Source organism: Poecilia mexicana, unplaced genomic scaffold (genome assembly GCF_051168715.1).
Source record: "Poecilia mexicana isolate PSO_F unplaced genomic scaffold, ASM5116871v1 scaffold_20, whole genome shotgun sequence".
In the NCBI taxonomy this organism is placed as follows: domain Eukaryota; kingdom Metazoa; phylum Chordata; class Actinopteri; order Cyprinodontiformes; family Poeciliidae; genus Poecilia; species Poecilia mexicana.
Window position 1 is genome coordinate 14,106,764 of NW_028263389.1, and position 18,738 is coordinate 14,125,501.

General features: G+C 38.6%; 1 protein-coding gene across 16 annotated transcripts in view; it reads right to left on the reverse strand.

Moving 5' to 3' along the window:
• Positions 1-63: 63 nt before the first annotated feature.
• si:ch211-285f17.1 (sickle tail protein homolog) overlaps positions 64-18,738 on the reverse strand; it is a 122,304-nt gene continuing 103,629 nt past the window's right edge. For 8 of the 16 annotated variants that reach the window (XM_088001279.1, XM_015000827.2, XM_088001276.1 and 5 more), the window contains 13 exons: positions 17,939-18,081; positions 17,609-17,784; positions 12,629-12,759; positions 11,970-12,117; positions 11,065-11,560; positions 9,727-9,925; positions 9,368-9,633; positions 8,918-9,073; positions 8,512-8,634; positions 5,749-5,829; positions 3,991-5,643; positions 3,346-3,477; positions 64-1,703 (listed from right to left, as the gene is read on the reverse strand). In XM_088001279.1, the coding sequence (XP_087857405.1) occupies positions 1,173-1,703; positions 3,346-3,477; positions 3,991-5,643; positions 5,749-5,829; positions 8,512-8,634; positions 8,918-9,073; positions 9,368-9,633; positions 9,727-9,925; positions 11,065-11,560; positions 11,970-12,117; positions 12,629-12,759; positions 17,609-17,784; positions 17,939-18,081 (4,235 nt within the window). In that variant the 3' untranslated portion in view covers positions 64-1,172. The remainder of the gene's footprint in view (positions 1,704-3,345; positions 3,478-3,990; positions 5,644-5,748; positions 5,830-8,511; positions 8,635-8,917; positions 9,074-9,367; positions 9,634-9,726; positions 9,926-11,064; positions 11,561-11,969; positions 12,118-12,628; positions 12,760-17,608; positions 17,785-17,938; positions 18,082-18,738) is intronic. The other 8 variants (XM_015000830.2, XM_088001277.1, XM_015000832.2 and 5 more) reach the window with 6 other exon arrangements.

Consider the following 18,738-nt stretch of genomic DNA (forward strand, 5'->3'; position numbering starts at 1 on the left):
ATATTTCCATGTGACGCATGAAGCAAGACAGAAAACATGTATAAAAAAAACGAATAAATTCAGTGCACTAGAAGCATGCAGATCTTTATTTGTGTTTGCTACTCCACCAAACGTTTGCCTTTAAGCACATTGTTCATTTATGTCATGACTTAAAGCTTTACAAAAAAGAGGAAGAAAACCAAAATATTTACAAAATCTACTTGTGCAAACATATTTTTGTCTCTTTTACATTACTCTCCTAAAATATTTCAAAGGCATGCATACAAATAAACTTTGGTATGTTAAAAAAAAACACTACTTATTTTCTTAGTAGAAGCATTTACTGGTATGTACATCTCGTTGACTTTGTTTTCAGTACAGATCACATGAACAGCAACAATACATGTTAGCACAACTTTTTACCACTGATGTCAGCCGACACACCAAGAAGAGCCAAGTAAATTTTCCAAAAGTAGATGATTGTAGTTAGGCATGAAGCAAGTCAGTATACGACCACTTTGGCAAATAGGCACAATAAAACGAAAACTTGTGTTAATGATGAGAACAGCTGCTATCTGTTAAAGAATTTGGCAGTTCATGACGGTGAAAAATAAGAAAATACTCTTGAAAACTAAGTTAATCGTGAGTTTTCATCATAAATTCTGTATAAATTCATTAAAGGCTTTTACATTTTGTCTTGAATGTAAGAAATATAGAGGATTAAATATACTACTTAATATATTTCTCTTTTTCCCAAAATTAAAAGAATTTATATGATATGTTGATTGCAAATTAACTATATATTCCCTATTCATAACTACTGCAAAAAATATAGATTTTCACCACAATTAAAAACTTTCAATTCAACTACAAAATCAATCTACAGTTATGTGAAAGAGTCATTAAAAACAAAATTACAACATAAGTCATAGGGTTCACCTCTGATGCAGAATATGAATCCATACAAGTGTTTAAATCTAAAAGTGAACTGAAAGAAAAGGAAAGGAGCTGAAAAGAAATAAACAGTGCGCAAATGCCAGTGTCAAAATATAAACAGAGTGAGTGCATTACTTTAATAATACTTTCAAATGATAAAAAAAAGTTCAAATAACAGAAAAAGCAACAAAAAGTATTACATGGAATATATTCAGTTCTATCTGCTGTGCTGTAAAGCACGCTTGGCGATAATGTGGCTAAGTTGTGTCCTTAGCTGCTGTAGTTGTTGGGATGGAGGATTTGCTGCTGCTGCCGTTGTGCGATCTGTAGCTGGTGAAGCTGGGGGTGTGTATGGTGCGGATGCTCTTTCCACCTGGCCCCAATGGTGTGGGAGACAGAGGGGAGGGGGAGAAGGAGGAGGAGGAGGAGGAGGAGGAGAATGAAGAGGAGGAGGAGGAGGAGGAGAGCACTCGACCATTCTGAGTCTGTGAGGAGAACGAGAGAGCTTTACCTGTGTGTTGTGAAGGTGCAGGGAGTTTGAGGGATCCGTTAGACAGTGAGGGGATATGGGATGAGGGTAGGGAACCGGAACGGGGGGTGTGAGAGGACTTTGTCGCAGAAGGAGGAGCGGAAGAAGACGGGTTAATGGGATTAGTAGCATCTGAGTTTAGCGTAGACTGGGAGCTGCCTTTCACAGAGCTAGGATAAAAAGCAGGGATTTTAGAGACGGGTATAGTAGGGGGAGCAGTTTTATGATCCCCTCCCACTCTTTTAGCACTTCCATTAGCCTGCAAACAGATGCCAAAACAGATACTGGTTGTCAAAAAAAAAAAAAGAAAACTGGTCACACAACACATGTAAAAGGCAAGGCGACGTTAAAAAAAAAACACAAACTAAAAGTTATTCACATGGACAACCAATATGGCTGCACAAACAATAACATCAATAAGGCAAACTAAAAGATACCAAAAACATACAGCAAAGAAAATAAGAATTGAACACACAACATTTTTCTCAGTCAATATATGTCTATTGGGCCTGTCACCTTGAAATGCACACCAGTCGTCAGGAACAACCCAGGCAAGCAACATACGCAAAGAAATCAAAACAAGCAAATAATGTTTATATATATATATATATATATATATATATATATATAAAAGATAATTACACAAGATAGAACTATTAAACATACTAACTTAAATTAATTAAATACTTATAAAGGACTGTTGATACTGATAACTTCAAGGTGTCTTTTGCACAGAGAAACAAGATGGACGAGGTCACAAGTTCTTTGCATTCTGAATCTGATTACAAGTTCTTTTAAGAGATTTTCAAATGACTTTACAACACAGGACACAACAAAGTGTCTTCAGTTGCGTGTCTGGGTGAATGGATAAATGACTGTAGTGGAATTGCTTTGGGGGCCTTTGGACTTGATAAGGCGCTATACTAGTACAAAGCCTTTGAGGCTTCTTCACATTCACTGTAATGCAGACGGCAATGGGAGAGAGAGAAATAACTTAACTGAGAAAAATGTATGAAGTGCTTAATACTTATTTTGGATGCTGTACACAGAAGTTCCGTTTTTTTTTATTATAGAAGTGAGAGACATGTTACCGAAAAAGAAAACACTGCAAAAGTTAGACAGCATGATGGCAGACAGGAGCGTCTCTGTGTTAGAGGGATTGTTAGGTATTGTGAGAGGCTGTTGAATAAAATTGAGAAGGCAAAGAAACACTCAAGGATCTAGAGTGAATAGGGAAAAAGTGTTAGAAGTTAGAAGGAGTGGCAGCAGAGAGGACAAATGTGGATTTGTACTCCACTGAACAGATGGTGCAATGTCAGTAGGTTATACCAAGGTCCTGACGGCAAGAAAATGCATCACCGTGGGGTTAAGGAAGCTGAGCAGTGATGTCGGGTTTGAGCAGAGTTGGAATATAAGAAGAGAGGAGCCAAACAACAACAACAAAAAAAAAGTTAAACCTGTGGTTGAACATTGCCAGAAGGATATTAGGATTTGGCGACACTGTTAAGGAACTCAGCTGTGATGGAGAACTGGAGGTGTGATGACAACTCAGATGAGGATAAGACAGGAATCCACTTTTCTTTGCCTTTCTCCATTTTGTTTTTGTATAACCACCAACACAGTGAAAACCATGAGCAGTGTGGACATGCAGAAGCATACAGTACAGTGATGTTATGGGGTAACAGTCAACAGTCAAACATGCCTTTGCGTCTTTGCAGATTCGAGAGAAACAAGAACAGATCCACAGTTGCCACCATTGTGGCTTTCATTTTTTATTTTCACTAGTGAGATCTCACGGCTTTGGTAGTCTTTTTTTCCCCCCTCATATATATGCTCCATGCTTTCAGTAAGGCATGACCTTAATTCTGCTAGTCTCCGGTAAAACCCTACAATAAAACTACCTGTCGAAACTGCCTCTGAGCGTCCTGCAGTTTTTGCTGTTTTCCAGTTTTGTCAGTTGTAGCCGGCGACTGTCTGGACTTCGCAGACAAAGGGACCGGCATCCGACTAGTAGGGGAAGCGGCACTGGAGTTCTGCAAGGGGATCCAAACGAAAAACAAAACAAGAAATAAAACAAAAGGTAGAAAAAAAAACATAGACCAAAACAGGAAGTATGAGAAGTCAAAACACAGGAAAAAAGTTCAACACCTCAAAAAAATCAACACCAATAAAAGACCATGCATCCAGAAGGACCATAAACCTCAAAGGCAGTATACATAGTGCATGCAGTTGAGAATAAGTAAGTAACGACCATCGCGACAAAGTCTCTGATGATCAGTGCACCACTTGCTGAAAACCTCAGAGTTTTAGCAATGAACTGCAGGAGAAAGATGGTAGTCAGGCACCCAACAAAATGCCACCCCGATCATGTCACCATGATTTCACAGTGGCAGAGAGCCACCAGGGTTACTTTCAACATTTCTGAGCACCTGTGGAGTGGATTAATGACTTTGTAGTTTCAGTGGTTAGGGTTGGAGTGAAGGTAGGTTGAAAAGTGAAATAGAAGGACCCAAACTCTCCTGGAGCAACAATAGCTAGAGAGAGACCTGTTGTATGCTGGTGGGTACACTGAGGACTGTGGTGGAGGTGCTGGTGGAAGAAGGGGTGACAACAGGGCGAGGAAGGAGCTGAGGTTTTGTCTTCTTCTGCAGCAAGCTTTTACTGGATACTTTAGGCCCATGCGCTCTAGAGGTAGGGAGAGAGGAAGACCTCTTCAACCCAACCACATCAGATTCTTTCCCAGTTCTTGCCTTGGTGTCTTCGGTGCTGACTGACTCCTCCGGGGAGCATGGTCCCATTTCATTAATAGTTGTTTCCAGCTGTTTGATGGTTTGTTCAAGACTGTCCAGAGTCTTGTAGGCATTCTTCCGAATCTCACTGGTTCTGCAAAGGGCATCTGAGTTCTGGTCTGTTTGTGTGGTAGACACTGATCCCTTGGTGCCCTCTGCGAAGGATTTTGAGCGAGTGATCTCAAATCTCTTTGCTTCCTTGTGCTGCCGAACCGTACCATCGAATTCTTCCTCGTCTTCATACACCACCACTTGTAAGGTTTTCTTTCCAGACTTGGTGCTTGTGCGAATTGCTTGTGTCAGTGCTGCTAGCTGTTTCTTTGGGAACTTAAATTTAAACTTCTTCTTTCCATCTTGCTTGGCATCTCCATTTGTCTCTGTGTTCATTCCACTGTCCATTAGTTCAGATATTGAAGATGAAGATGAGGATGATGACCCTGTGTGCTCCGCAGTACTCTGCGTGGAGATGATCTTTTCCCCATCAGCGATTTCTGCACCACCAGCTCTTACTTGCAAACCAGTGCTTCTTTCAGTGTCGGACTCCTCACTTTCTTCATCTATGCGTTCTTCTGCAAGCATTCTCTCCAGTTCTTCTTCACATTCAAATATGGTGGACAGTCGCTTGTAAGCTGAGCGGATATCCATTGGCTCATCAAAAATGATGATGACAGGCTTCTTGTTGAAGCCATTGTCTTGTGGCATAGTGGGATCGACTGTGGTGTTAGCTTTGTTTGATGCACTGCCAACTGTAACTGTCTGGACACTACCCTTCTTGGCGCTGACCAGTTCTTGGTACTCGCCACAAGAAAGCGGCTGAACCTTTTTGTTAGTGATCATAAATGCAATGTCTGGTGGCGGGGGAGCTTCCTCTCCAGGTAAGTCAGGGCTAAGACCGGCTCCATGATCACCATCATCAAAATTATCTAGAGTCAAATCACGTTTCTTACTTGCAGTCTTTCCGAGTCGCTGAACTTTAGGTACCTCTTTTACAGGATTGCTGGTTGTGGGTAATATTTGCTGAGGCTTTGTATTTTTAAATGAGGAAACATGCTCCGAGGCCTGTTTGGTTTTCTTTTCAGTGTTTGTTTTGTTGAGTTTCTTTTCCTTCTGTACTTCTGCGCTAGTCTTCAAGGATTCAGCACGCTTAACTTGCTTTTGTGGCAGTTTGAATCCATTGAGTCCAGTGGGTTTAGGTGATATCGGTGGGGGTGTAACAGGTGGAGGTGATTTTGGTTGTGGAGGCATCTGCATCTGCAGCATCTGCTGTTGCTGGCTTGGAGAATTGTCATTAGCATTGACATTTGACACCTGTGATAGAGGCTGTGAGGGCTCCCTGTGTTCTGGGGTGTCTTCCAGGCCTGATGGGGGTGGTTGATCTTTAGGAATCTGGCCAGTCACATAATATATGACCTGTCAACGGGACATTTAGAATGTAGTATTACTCTCAAATCCTTAAACTCTAGAATGAATATTGAATGAATTGACAGAGTGTTAGGTACAAAAAGTTGTACGTACCCCAGGGCTTTGTCTTGTAGTTGTGTTTCCATTTTCATCTGTGTCAGGATCTTTATCCTCTCGACTTGGTTCTGAGCTCTGCTAGGACAATGTGTGAGGGAATAATATTACTGTGCAACTGGTGTACCAGGTTGCAACAGATCACCTCTATATCAAAAAACAATATTATTTATCTTCTATGGGTCAGTGACAAGATATTACAAAGTCTTTCTGAATTTGCTTATTTTATACAGAGGGGGGAGTGCTAATTTGATTTGGTTGTCATCATGTAGATAGAAATGAACAGTCTCTTTTTTTTACAGTTTTATTATATAGAAGAGGGAAATAATGTTAACTGTTCTTGCTGTACTTCACACAATATTAGTAAAAAAAAACAGACGGATAAAACGCTGGTGAAGAGACACTAACTTCTAGAACTTTCAAAGAGATACTTGTAAAAAATGCTAAATTTCTGTGCCCTTTGTCACCAAACAGAATAGACCTGTACACGTAGAAGTGAGTGAGTGATTACTTCTTTAAAGTCAAAATGGAATTACTTTTTACCATTCCAAATTGCTGCCAACTCAAAATCCTGTCTATCATGTTTTAAGTAATCAACAACAGTTTGGTCTCTCCCAGAAACTAAGTTGAATCAGATTTTTTTTTCTTTCTTTCTAATACTTTGCAATCATTTTGCTTTGTCATTGGCAAAATGATTGTGATTCTGTCAGCTGTGCTCAATGTAATACAAACCGATGTTGAACTTTTATATAATCCGTTGCTTCTAAGATTTAGTTGTTAACAATATTCTCCAAATTTAAATAAAACCACAACTAAAAGTAGAGACTGTTCATTTGAAAACCAGTTGGGTATGTAACTTATTGTAATCTGAGGTTATAGATTAATAATAAAATCCTTATTTCAGAAACGTTTTGACTTTGGAACATAAACATTTTATTGTCCAAATTTATTAATGGCACTTAGTTATAGAGTGTAACTAATGTTTTATAAGATGTTTTGATGTCATTTCAGAAACATTACCAAAGGTTGTTCAAAGTTTACAAACACATGCTTACACTCATCCTACACCACACTAACATTTTTGTTTTACAAAAATCACTTAAACAGTTAGTTAGGATTTGTTTAAAGTGTGATCCTATACAGTTACCTTTCTTGTGATGCAAAGATTACATATTACCAGTAGCTATTTGGAAAAGTACATTAATCCTATGAGTAGGAAGCCAACAAACTAATCCAAAGAGCAGTATGTCAGTCTGCCTCATCAGGTGATGATCTGATAATTTATCAGTCCTTATCACCAATCTGGAAAAGCAAACAAATGAACTATCAATATGTAGATGGTCTGTTTGTCATTGAATAACATGGGAGGACTAATGTAATTTAACACTACACCATGCCTGCACCTGCTCTTTGCATATTGGTCTAATCTTTGACTCTTACTGTAAAATTTAACAAAAGAAGACAGGTTTGCAATATTTTCAGGCCTCATCAGGCCGGTGTAGGGCCATATCCAGGGCCAAGTCTATCTATAACACTTTTAGAGAACATGTTGAATTTAGGCTTAATGTTGCTTATGGACAAATTGCAGATTTTCAAATACTAATGATCAAAAAGTTTATAGCCTGTTGTGCTTATCAATAGTTACTATAAAATAGGGGGGAAATACCTTGCTGCTAATAACAGCTGTGTTTTCCTTTGTATTGGCCACTCACACATTTCCTACCAAACTAGACAAACTGGTTGAGGGCTTCACTGACAACACCAAGTTCTTTACATTAATAAATGCAATGTTAGGCAGCATAAGTAATCAAGTAATCATATTTTGCATTTGGTGTGGGTCTAATCTATCAATTAAACTTACAATTTTAAATCCACTGCCTTTAATGATGACTTATAACTTGTTTTTCCTATACTCCTGTATATGTTGCCATGGTTTCACTGATTATTTGTTCTCTGTCTGACTTGCTTGTTAGCCTTCCAGTACTCTTAGGACTTATTTCATTTGCAAAAAGCTGATGGTGATATGATGTATTTCTGCTAAAGATAAACAAATAACTTCACACAATTAACTCTTTAAATATATGTTTGAACACATCCATATTCCTCAGAAAGAGTTTTGTCAGAATAATAAACAACATAGTTGCAGCTGGATTGGATAAATGTGTGAAACTTGAAAAAGCAAATTGAGGTGAAGTTGTGCAAAGACAGAGAGATTGGGAAGTAATATCTCAGAAAATAAGTGGGGGACAGGAGCATGCAAAGTGGCCAGATTGACCTCTGGTGAACCAAGTCTGCAAAAACACATTGTGTCTACAAATGTAAGTTTTCTGAAGCGTCAATCTGTAAGTTCCGTTTTTTTATACTTAATTTTTCTGTGAAAAAATGCCAGTAAAAGAAAGACACAAGACAATTTAATTGCCCATAACATACAAAGTACATTACAGGTCTTTATTCATTTAGAAGAAAAGACAAGTGGTAGTTAAATCTTGAAACAGGTCATACAAAAGACACACCAGCTCAATTTTATGCAGACTTAATCCTGAAAGAAACCAAAGCTGTGGAATCCAGCAGAATCAAACAAGGGAAGGAACCAAGCCAGCAAGGAAAGGAGTTTGGTGGAGACAGCTGCTATAGGTTTCTCTCGAGCCAAAGCAGGAGCACAGGGGTTGTAGAAGTGTTAGGAAACAACAGGCAATTAGTGCATCACACAGCTGGTGGAGGCAGGCGGTTAGTTGGGCAGCTGCACGGCGGCACATGTGTTACCTTTTTCTCTTTGTGGGGCAACAAATTCCCTGGTCTTAGTTCTTTGATTTGGGGTTCAATTCGATTGGTGGGCTCAACCAAATTTTTTATCCCTAGATCCTTAACTGTGCACTTCTGGAAAACCTGAAGGTTGGAGACAAGTCAAAGGGATATGGGGGGTGGGGATAAAGATTTTTTAGGGTGGGATAAAGACTTGTGGGACCACAGCCACAGCTGTACCAACTGTTGTCAGGTGACAAGGAGGATCCTTTGTTTTGGCACCCGTTAGCACCCAGCCGTTGCCACTTCCAATAAAATCAACGACCGCAGGAAGAAGCAATAAGCAAAAGGCACCCAGTAAGCAGAAATCAATAAACCTTGCCCATATGTTTGCCAGGACATGTGTGAGTGTTCACATGCATCTAACCTGAAGCTCCGCCATGATCTTGTCCCCTTCATCCTCCTCTTCTCTGTTAACAGAAGCAGTGACAGGAGGGGGTGTGATGGGCTTCGGCTTGGTCTCCGGAGTAGCCTTTGTGGGCTTGAACTGAGGGGAGGGAGGAGGAGCATCTTCCTCAACCTCCTGTGAAAAATCAGTGAATCAAACTACTTCACATTATGCAGCATAATTGATATAGACAATGGATGGATTTACATGCAGCAAGTATTTGTTAAGTGTCACTAAGCTAATAATACAAAGAAACATGATGTATTACAATGACGAAAAATTGAAGAGGGCATGTTATGTACTTTTAAATGAATCAATACAGAGTTTAAAGTGGGTTTATCACTTAAAGTGGATATATCAACAGGTTGTACAGCCAGGAAACCTGTATATCTATCGTCAGTAATTTGATATGACATTAATGTGACCGACCTGTGCTGAGATGCTTTCCTTCCGAGTATAGACCACCTCTCCAGAACGTGTTGTAGTCATGCCTGAGTTTGAGCTGGAGAAGGTTTTTCTTGGAGGTGGCGGTGGTGGGGACTTGTTTGATTTGTCAGACCCCTGTCTGGTCAAATTGTCAGTGGCTGCTGATTTAATGGCAGTTTTTGAAGATGCTGGCTTGATAGATTTCTCCAATAAAGGCTTCGGTAGTTTATCAGACCCCTTTTTGGAGGGTTTGTCTACTAGAGACTCCTCTGCAAAACACATTATTCAAGCAAACAGTGGTAAGTAAAGTGTTATTATGCATTAAATGACTCAAGGAAGTTGAATGCATGTTTTATTTGTACCTGATGGTGACTCAAAAGGGCTGGGAATGTCTCTATGTTCTACTATGCCAGCAGAGGGCAGTATTTGGCTTTCCTCCACCTCTAAGCTTGGAATTCCCTTCATCATGTTGGCCTGAGCCTCTTGAAGGATCTTCTCAAACTCTTTGCCATCATATTGACCCATATTCTGCCTTTTCTCTTCCCATTCCTTCTCAGCTGCCTACAAGAAAAAGATAGAAGATAAAAAGTCTCTAAACTTTTTAGAGACTGCATAAAGTGCAAGACAATTGCCAATTTAATTGCACTTAATGCAGTGCATAAAGTGCAATTACGACTAGCTAACTGGTCAGCTGCTTAGATTCTAAACTTCTAGGTGGCTAGACATAAAAAATAAGACAGCTAGGTAAATAGACAGCTAGATAAAGCTGTCTGCAAAAGTATTAAACCCTCTTAAACGTTTTTTTGTACTTTTTGTCATTTTACAAGGACAAACTTCAATGTATTTTAATGGAACTAACCAAGACAAAGCAGTGCATAATTGTAAAGTGGAAAAAAGTGATAAATGGTCCGTAGACTTTGATTCAGCTTTTCTTTTCCTACTGAACCATAATCAGTTTTAATCTCATCTCACAAGAGCTGCTTCTCCCACAAATTCGCTGTTGCTCAAAATGACAGATTGTCCCTTGTAGTTCTACAGCTGGCACAGTTACCATTCTGGGCTGTTTATTGCGAGGGGTTCAAAGTGGAATAAAGCATGTTTAAAGTTCAGAGGAAATTTAAAAATATGACTAGGCAATTGAAAGACAATATTAACAATACCTAAACATCATCTATGATGATGAACATATAAGAAAAAAAGGCGAACATAAAGAATTACAATTATAATAAATGATAGTGGTTTCATCCTAACTAAAGTATCCAAATATTTTTATCAAGCCTGGTGGGGGCGCAAGTAAAGCCTGGTTGCCTGCCAGGGGAAACCCTGCTTACCCTGATTTAAAATATCCACAACATTATTTCTGATGTGTCTGTTGTGTTCCTTGGTCTTATCAATATTCTTTAAGAAACATTCAAGGTCTTCAAAGAACAGCTGTATTCATGATGAAATTAAATGCACACAGCTGGACATTTGATTGCACTAGATCTAGGAGTTTTTGAGTGATAGAAATTAAACCAAAACAAGTCAAAATTGAAAATCATCTAGTCTTTTTCTTCTGTTTTACAAGTATGCACTACTTGATGTTGGTCAGACATATAAAATCACTATAAATTACTACCGAGGCTTCGACTATTATGTGACAAAATGTGTAAAGGTTCAAGGGTTGTAAACTGTAAAATATGGGAAACAGCTGAACATACCTCAATGGACATAACTCTGTTTTTGCTTTTCTCCTTGGTGTTCTGGAGCTCCTCTATTACAAGATCCTGATGAGGAGCACTGTTGCCATTGTTCACCAGATTCCCATGAATCTTCTTGAGGCGGGCAGGACTTGGTGGATCTGAGACCGACCCTTTAGGAGAGTCCCGGTCTTGAGGCTTACTCAGGTTAGGACTAGGAATCTGAGTAGGGCTTGGGGTGAGGGGAGGACTGGGCTGAGCTATGAGGGCTGCAGATTGCTGGGACTGCTGCATGTGAACTGGAGAACTCCGGACATGATGGATGACCACTGGGGAGGAGGGCATCACCTCCGATCTTACGGTGGAGCTCTGTGCCTCTGGTGGAGCTGAGGAGGAGGTGAGCTGGACTGATGTTGATGGAGCTTCTACAGCGGTTTCTGCAGCTGGTTTGTGGTTGACACCTACTGAGGCATTGGTGGAAATATCTATGCCTTTCTGAGACCCCTCGGTTGCATATCTGCAGAGGAAGGAAATGGTATTTGAACTGATGTTAAAAACACTACAAAATAAAAAATGTGTGAAGATTTTCTTTTTTTACACATGCAACTCATGGGTGAGCGAAAAGCCAAGACCGAGCTTGGTACATGTGACATATTAAAATGGAAATGAGGTGCTACAATGTCCACTAAGTTAATTCGCTTATCGGTTCAGTGAAGGTGCTGAAAGGAAATCTAGCTGAATCCTGGATTCACACAGAGTGACCTCTTTGATGGCACGGAGGCAGTATAATCAAACAGCACAATCTCCACACATCAGACTTCTGCGAGGAGCTCTGCTGAGGTCTTTTTGATTTAATCTTGAATTGCCCCCTCCCACACTCACAGCATACTCCAGGAGCACCTGTAGGAGCTGCATTTTCCTCCTACCTTCTCAGGCTGCTGAGAGTATCGGTCAGGCTCTTGACCCGTTTTAGCATGCTGTCGAGTTTGTGAGGCTCTTCCTTCAGAAATTTAACAGCCTCCACTTCCACTCTGAGCACAGCTCGCATTCTGGTTTGCAGGGCTGGAAACTCTCCTGAGGAAACAAACATGTGAAAAATGTAAAGATTTTATTTTTTATTTTTATTATTTTTGAATTGCAAGAATATTACTTACTATGCACACATAAAAATATAAATGTTACAGATTAGCATGATGACATCTGTCATGGTGATTATGTTTTCTTAACTTGGTTCCTGTTGAATCACTAAAATTCCGTTTCAATTTAATTTCAGACAATTCATCTAGATTCAGTTTAAACTAATTCAGTGTCACTCCACTTGTTATAGTTTAGTGCAATTCAGTTCAGTTCTGATAAATTAACTTATTTCTACATTAATATTTAGCAAAGTCCAATTTGAAAAGGTTTTCAAACAGGAGACACTAACTTACAGTTGGTAGTCAGGTATTGCCAGCTACTGCCTGGGAATGTTTTAGTCCTACAATTGCTGGTAAACTCACCAGTCGATTAATATTTATGCTAGAATGTGGCTAAAGGGAACTAAAATGCTCTTTGTATTTTTTTTTTTGTTTTGTTACCATCTTACCTTTGAGGCCAGCCAGAGACTCTCCCACCTTCCTCAGAGTTACTGCTCCCTCCTCTACATCCTTTAAGGTCACCACCCTGGTTGTTGTTGCTGAATCCGGTTGCAGCGATGCTACATATTGCTCCAGCTCACTATAGAAACAGCAAGAAAGATAAATAATTGATTTCATAATAAAAGTTAAAAGATTTTTTTTCTCCTCTTATTTAAATAGTTTATACACTTTTTGTGCTGTGAGTTTCTGCTGTACAGTTCAGAAAAAACAGAAATAAATAATAAATAGATGTGTAGTATATACACTTAGCAAACACCAGGGGGCATGGTGCGGTATTTTATCTCACACTAGAGTAGAGGAACAGAGGAGAGCGTAATTACATGGTTCCTAGAAAAGGAAATAGTAAATTGAGTCTATAACATGTTCAGAATATTGACAATAATCATCACCCAACATTAAAGGCAACATCCACACTATAATTATTGCTTAGACCCGACTTAACCAAGTCCAACTCCAATACCGCAAATGTTTACACACTGATTGAGGGCTTATTTGTGAGACGGCAACTCCTCACATTGAAAATGTTTCACCAAGCCATTTCAGAAAACTCTTAAAGAAAGGCACTAAATCCAAGGGGAAAATGTGCTGAACGATAACATTGTGTGACAAGTTGGTTTGCATGAGAACTGCTAAAATGGTGTTTCATTGTGGTCACGTACCCTTGAGATACACCCTTTTATGGAGCTCCCCAGTGGGGACAGTGAGTTGAATGCCCGACTATGCCAAGGCCAGCTGGTGAGAGGAGTCATGGAAATTGTAGCTGGGAAAACAGATTTCTCTTTTGTATCAAGGTTTTGCCTAAAAGTTTTCTCTTTCTTCTTGCTTTAATCCTTCTCCTGTAAAATGTAATTATTACACTGGCAACATTTTGAGTTATATTTTTTTTACAGGGCCCATTTCTTTATTTTTAAAACCTTTAAAGAGAGAAATAAGTAAAAAGTGAGATTGTAAGCGTTTCAAACCGCAGTTTCCGACTAACCCTGAAGCAAAATAGTCCTAATTGCCACACCTTATTTAGAGTGACAGAAGTCACGTTTTGCTAACCTACAATTGGCGTGACACCCCATCCGGTCCTTCTGCCAGGTTCTATTTTAAGAAGCTATAAACTGCTATCATTGGACTTACATTGCCTTTCAAAATACTTTCTCAAGGCACTGTAAGTCCAGAGATAGAAAGTGTAGTAAATAAACAAAATACATGAGATAAATATATAGCTATTGAACTTTTCCCCAATTTTTCAAATAGCAACCAAAAACTTGAAGGGTTTTATTTTATTTTTTTTTCCTGACACATCAAAATAAAGTACTGCATAAAATGCGAAGTGAAAGTTAAATTGTACATAGAAATCTGAAAAGCAGAGTGTGCAAATGGGTTTAAAACCATAAGTCAACACTTTGTAAAACCACCTTTTACAAAAAGACTAAATATGTGTCCATTTTATTGCAATAATAGCTTAAGCCCAGCCACATTGGATGGAGAGAATATATAAACAGCTTTTTTTTTAGCCCTGCCACTGATTCTCAATTGGATTTAGGTCTTGAATTTCACTGGGCAATACCAACTCACGGCGGGGCTTTGATCTGAACTGTTTCATTGTTTGTTTAGGGGGTCTTTGTCCTGGTCAACTGAAAACCCTTGTCACAAGGCTTTTACAGCCTCTAACAGGTTTTCTCTGTGTATTTAATTACATCCAAGTTCCCATTAACTTTGACTGGCTACCCTGTCCCTGCTCAAGAATATCATCCGTACAACATGGAGCTGGTGCCACCAAGTGTCACAATAGATGTTTTGTATTCAGGTTGGTTTGCAGCCACAGTTTTTTGCATGTAGGAAAAAAGTCTAATTTTGGTTTAATTTGAACAGACTATGGCTGTCAAAATAATTGATATGATGGTATAATTAACGCTAGATAAAATAATTATCCAAAGAGGTTCATTTGAGACACTGACGTTTCAGAGGAACTTATAAATGTCGGTTAAGCTCCTGAATCTGTAGCATTGAAATGTGAAACCAACGCCATCTGTTTAAAAATTAGCGTCACAAACATGAACAACCCAGTGATGGTGTTCTGTTGGTTCATCAAAATACACTTCCCAAATACAAAATTGTGAATCTCACAAAACTCTGTCTACTGTGGTACGAATGAATGCAGGAAAATGTTGATCAGTTTGCTACTAAAAAGTGAAGCAAAAATCAAAGCAGTGCAAGCTGCCCTGCTGCTGTAGTTGATCACTAAAGAAAAATATTATACAAGATTACTAAGACAGTAATTGTAATATATCTGCGTGGACCAGATCCATGTTAGGGTTCCATGTTGCATGGAATGACTCTTTGTCCCTTTATAGTAAAACTTCTAAGTAACAACATCAAATTGACTGGTTAATGGAATTACACACTGGCACACTAAAGATATTAAATTATAATAAAAGAAAATATTTGAACAAGTGACTCAAGAGTACATATTTTTCACTTTCTCTCTCCACATATGTTAACTTATCAACTGTTTTGCCAAACAGTGAAGTGTCATTTTTTAAATTATATATATTTTTTTATAAATAAGGGCTGAATTCTCCACTACTTATTGGTTTTGCCCCAATTTAAAAAGCCCCTCCAGGGTAACCACAGGCCTTTCGGACGCTATTCTGATTATTGCTCTGCTTGCCCCATCTGTCAATTTAGGTGAATCGCCATGTCACAAGTGGACTAGTTACTACAAGGTGTTTTGGTTGCACTGAATATTTATAAGAAAAAAACAAAACACAAATTTCCTTTTGCATTAAGATTATGTGACAAAAGAATTCCCAACAAATTACATTGCGATTTGTAGATGCAACATAATAAAATGTGGAAACGTTCAAGAGTTATGAATAAGTTTGAAAGGCTCTGTGCTGATTAAATACAGAACTTTTTGTCCTTGCATTGCAAATGCATCCAAATAAAAAGGATTTAAATAGGGATCCCTGTTGGCATGACGAGGCAAGTGAATTAAAATAAGAGCAGGGTAGTCAGTAATTACCCTATTGTTCTTTGCAGCCTCAGAAGCGCAGGCACAGCTTGCCTGTAAAAACCTGAGCTGCAGAGGGTTTTGAGGGTGTGGCTTGTTTAAGAGTACAAGACTGAATGGCTCAGGTGAGCTGAGGAGGATGAAACCTTCTGGGGGATTTCCTACAAGTGGAGCAGCACTGACTGGAGCTGCATGGGTGTGTCTGCTCTCTGCTTGAAGACTTGTAAAAAGCATTTGATGCAGACACAATGCAACTTGTGTGTGTTTAATTTGGGCTTATTTTGAACTGCTATTTACCAAGGCACTTCTAAAAGTTTATAATGTGGTAGAGTTCTCATTGTGTTGCATCAGTTGTTTTTTTTTAAACATGTTTTAGGAGCTGAAGGCAAAATTTGGATCTGCATTTTGAATGGCTGACAGGACAGCAGCTCAGCTACTTCACCACCTTGACATTCTATCATAGATTTGTGCATATCCAGGTTTTCAGGGATTGGTTTGAGATTATCTTGCTGAAATTCCCATGTGTTCCTTGAAAAAGATGCTGTCTGGAAGGTAGTATTACCTTGCCCAGTATGCTAATGCACTTCTGTGCCATCCAAGGATGATTCAGCTTCAGCTCTGAAGATGTGCTCTTAATGACTTCCATAAAGGAATTCAAATTAGATACACTATACAAAAGCAAAAAAAAGCCTCCAGAAGGCAGAAGTATCTCTAGCTCTTGTTCATGTTTAGCACATGATTTTAGGTTTACACCTTAAAATATGGTGATTTTTCTGGAGTGTGATTTTATTTTCATTTCACTGAATTAGTTGATAACATTTTTCAAACATTCCCAGTTTATGCTTCCTACTTTATTGAAATCAGTTTATGGCCAGTTGAACATGCAGGTTGCAAGTTAAAGTGTCTTATGAACTGGACTAAACTCAGCTTTACAAGAAGGCACATTTTAAACAAAGAGTTGACCAAATTACTTAATAGATGACGAGGAACTACACACATAATGTTGCATTGAAAAATGACATTATTGTGAAAAATAGTGTTAAAAGTGATAGTATGCATCACAAAATGAGAAAATGCAATGAAATCAAACATTATGCAGGAGCTCAACCATTTAAAAACACAATGACACAAAGATTTTTAGAGAAGATTTAAAAATAGCAAAAATACAGCAGATCTAATGGGCCATAGCAGGCTGTTCTAAAACCTGGAGGGTGTTTTCCCAAAGGCTCAGTCACCTCTGGTTTTTAACCTAATCTTTGGGATTTATAGAAGTTGCTGATTTGCTGAGCGAAGCATCCTGACTGGTTTATGAAAGTGCAGCATGTCAGTGAGATGGTGTGGTGCAAAACTACTGGGCGCATTTTACCACGTTACAACTAAAAACTTCAATGAGTTTAAATGGAATTTTATGTGAACAATATAAAGTAGGGAGAACTGTTAAGAGAAAGGAAAGTGATACACGAGATTAAAATAAACAAATAAATAAAACCTGAAAAGCATTGTGACTTTATAGAACCATCTTTTGCTGCAATTACAAGCAAGTAAAACAACAATATTCTTGCCACAGATTCTTAATTAGATTTAGATTTGGGTCATTCTGACACATAAACCAGTTGTGTTCAATTGTTTTTCACAGTGACAGTGGGTCAAAAGCAACAAGTTAAAAGTACTTTAGGTCCTTTTTCTTATTTAAAGGAGCAAAATATATGTGTTGTGAATTATTTTCTTTATACTTGATCTGCAATATTAAACATGCAATATTTTAATGACATGAAGTAGTCTTTTTCAAAGCCGAACTTAAAAAAATTGAGTAAAAAAATGTGAAAATATTTTATTTGATCCATCTAATATGCCGTGAAATAACATGTAAACCTTATCAGAAATTAAAATATGAATTGTGTTTAATTTTATTTTATAACCTTACCTGAGCTGTACAAGAACACGCTCCTCCAGACCCAAGTACTTGTGCCTGTCCTCCTCTACCAGAGCTCTCTGCCTCTGGACAGGGTCTTCCGCCCGCCGCATGGCCTCTGTGAGTTTAATACTAATTTCCTGCTCTGCCCGCTTCAGCTGCACCCGTAAAACCTCCTGGTTCTGGACCTGGAGGGGGATGTACACAGTAAAACAAGATATCAGAGGACTCCAGCCAGGAGCCTTTAAGATGCGTGTATGCTCAGATGTGTGCAAACAAGTTCAAGTCTGAAATTTAACCAGAACAAGTACAGATCAGGTAAAAAGGAGATGGAGTACTTGCCTGCAGCTGTCTCATCTGATGAAGTTGTATCCTGAGGTCAGAAACATTCTTTCTGAACTGCATGAGATTCACTTTGAGTGGAGATAAGTTCTTGTCTGGTGGGGCTGAATTGGTTTTAGGAGCCAAGGTAGTAGATCCAACTGCTGGGGCAAAAAAAAAAAGAGAAAAGAATAAGTTATAAACATTTTCATAATTTCAGGCAAAGCTTTTAGCCTTTAAAGTGAGCGCAAATGCACCAATAAGCCACACAGTTGACAACGTATGGAATTTTCTTTAATATTTTCCCCGAAATAAAAGGGAAGCCGAAACCATTTAAATACGTTAGCTTGTATGAAGATTTTATATATTCTGTTCGACATGAAACCATATATACTGCAAGTATTAGCACCCCTCCTGTTAACAATTTGTACAACCCCCTTTTCCCAGAAAGGCAACTTGGGGATTTCACACAGCTTGGACCATATAGATCACTTAGAATCCTATATACTTTCTTATGCTTTATTTTTTATTTATTTATTTAATTTTTTTTAGCTCAGCTCTACAGGTTTTCTATTGGACTCATGCCTGAAGACTTTAACAGTCATTGAAGAACATTTATTAAGTGTCTGGTGAACCATTTCTGGGTAATTTTGGCCAATTCTCTTGGATCATTATCTTGTTGAGAGACCCAATGAGGACCCATTTTCAATTTACTAGCAGACTCTGGAATATTTTTATTTAAATTTTCTATTTTAGTTCATGATAGCATTCATTCAAAGAAGATTCCTGGGGCTTTTGGAAGAGAAACAGGCCTGCAGCAT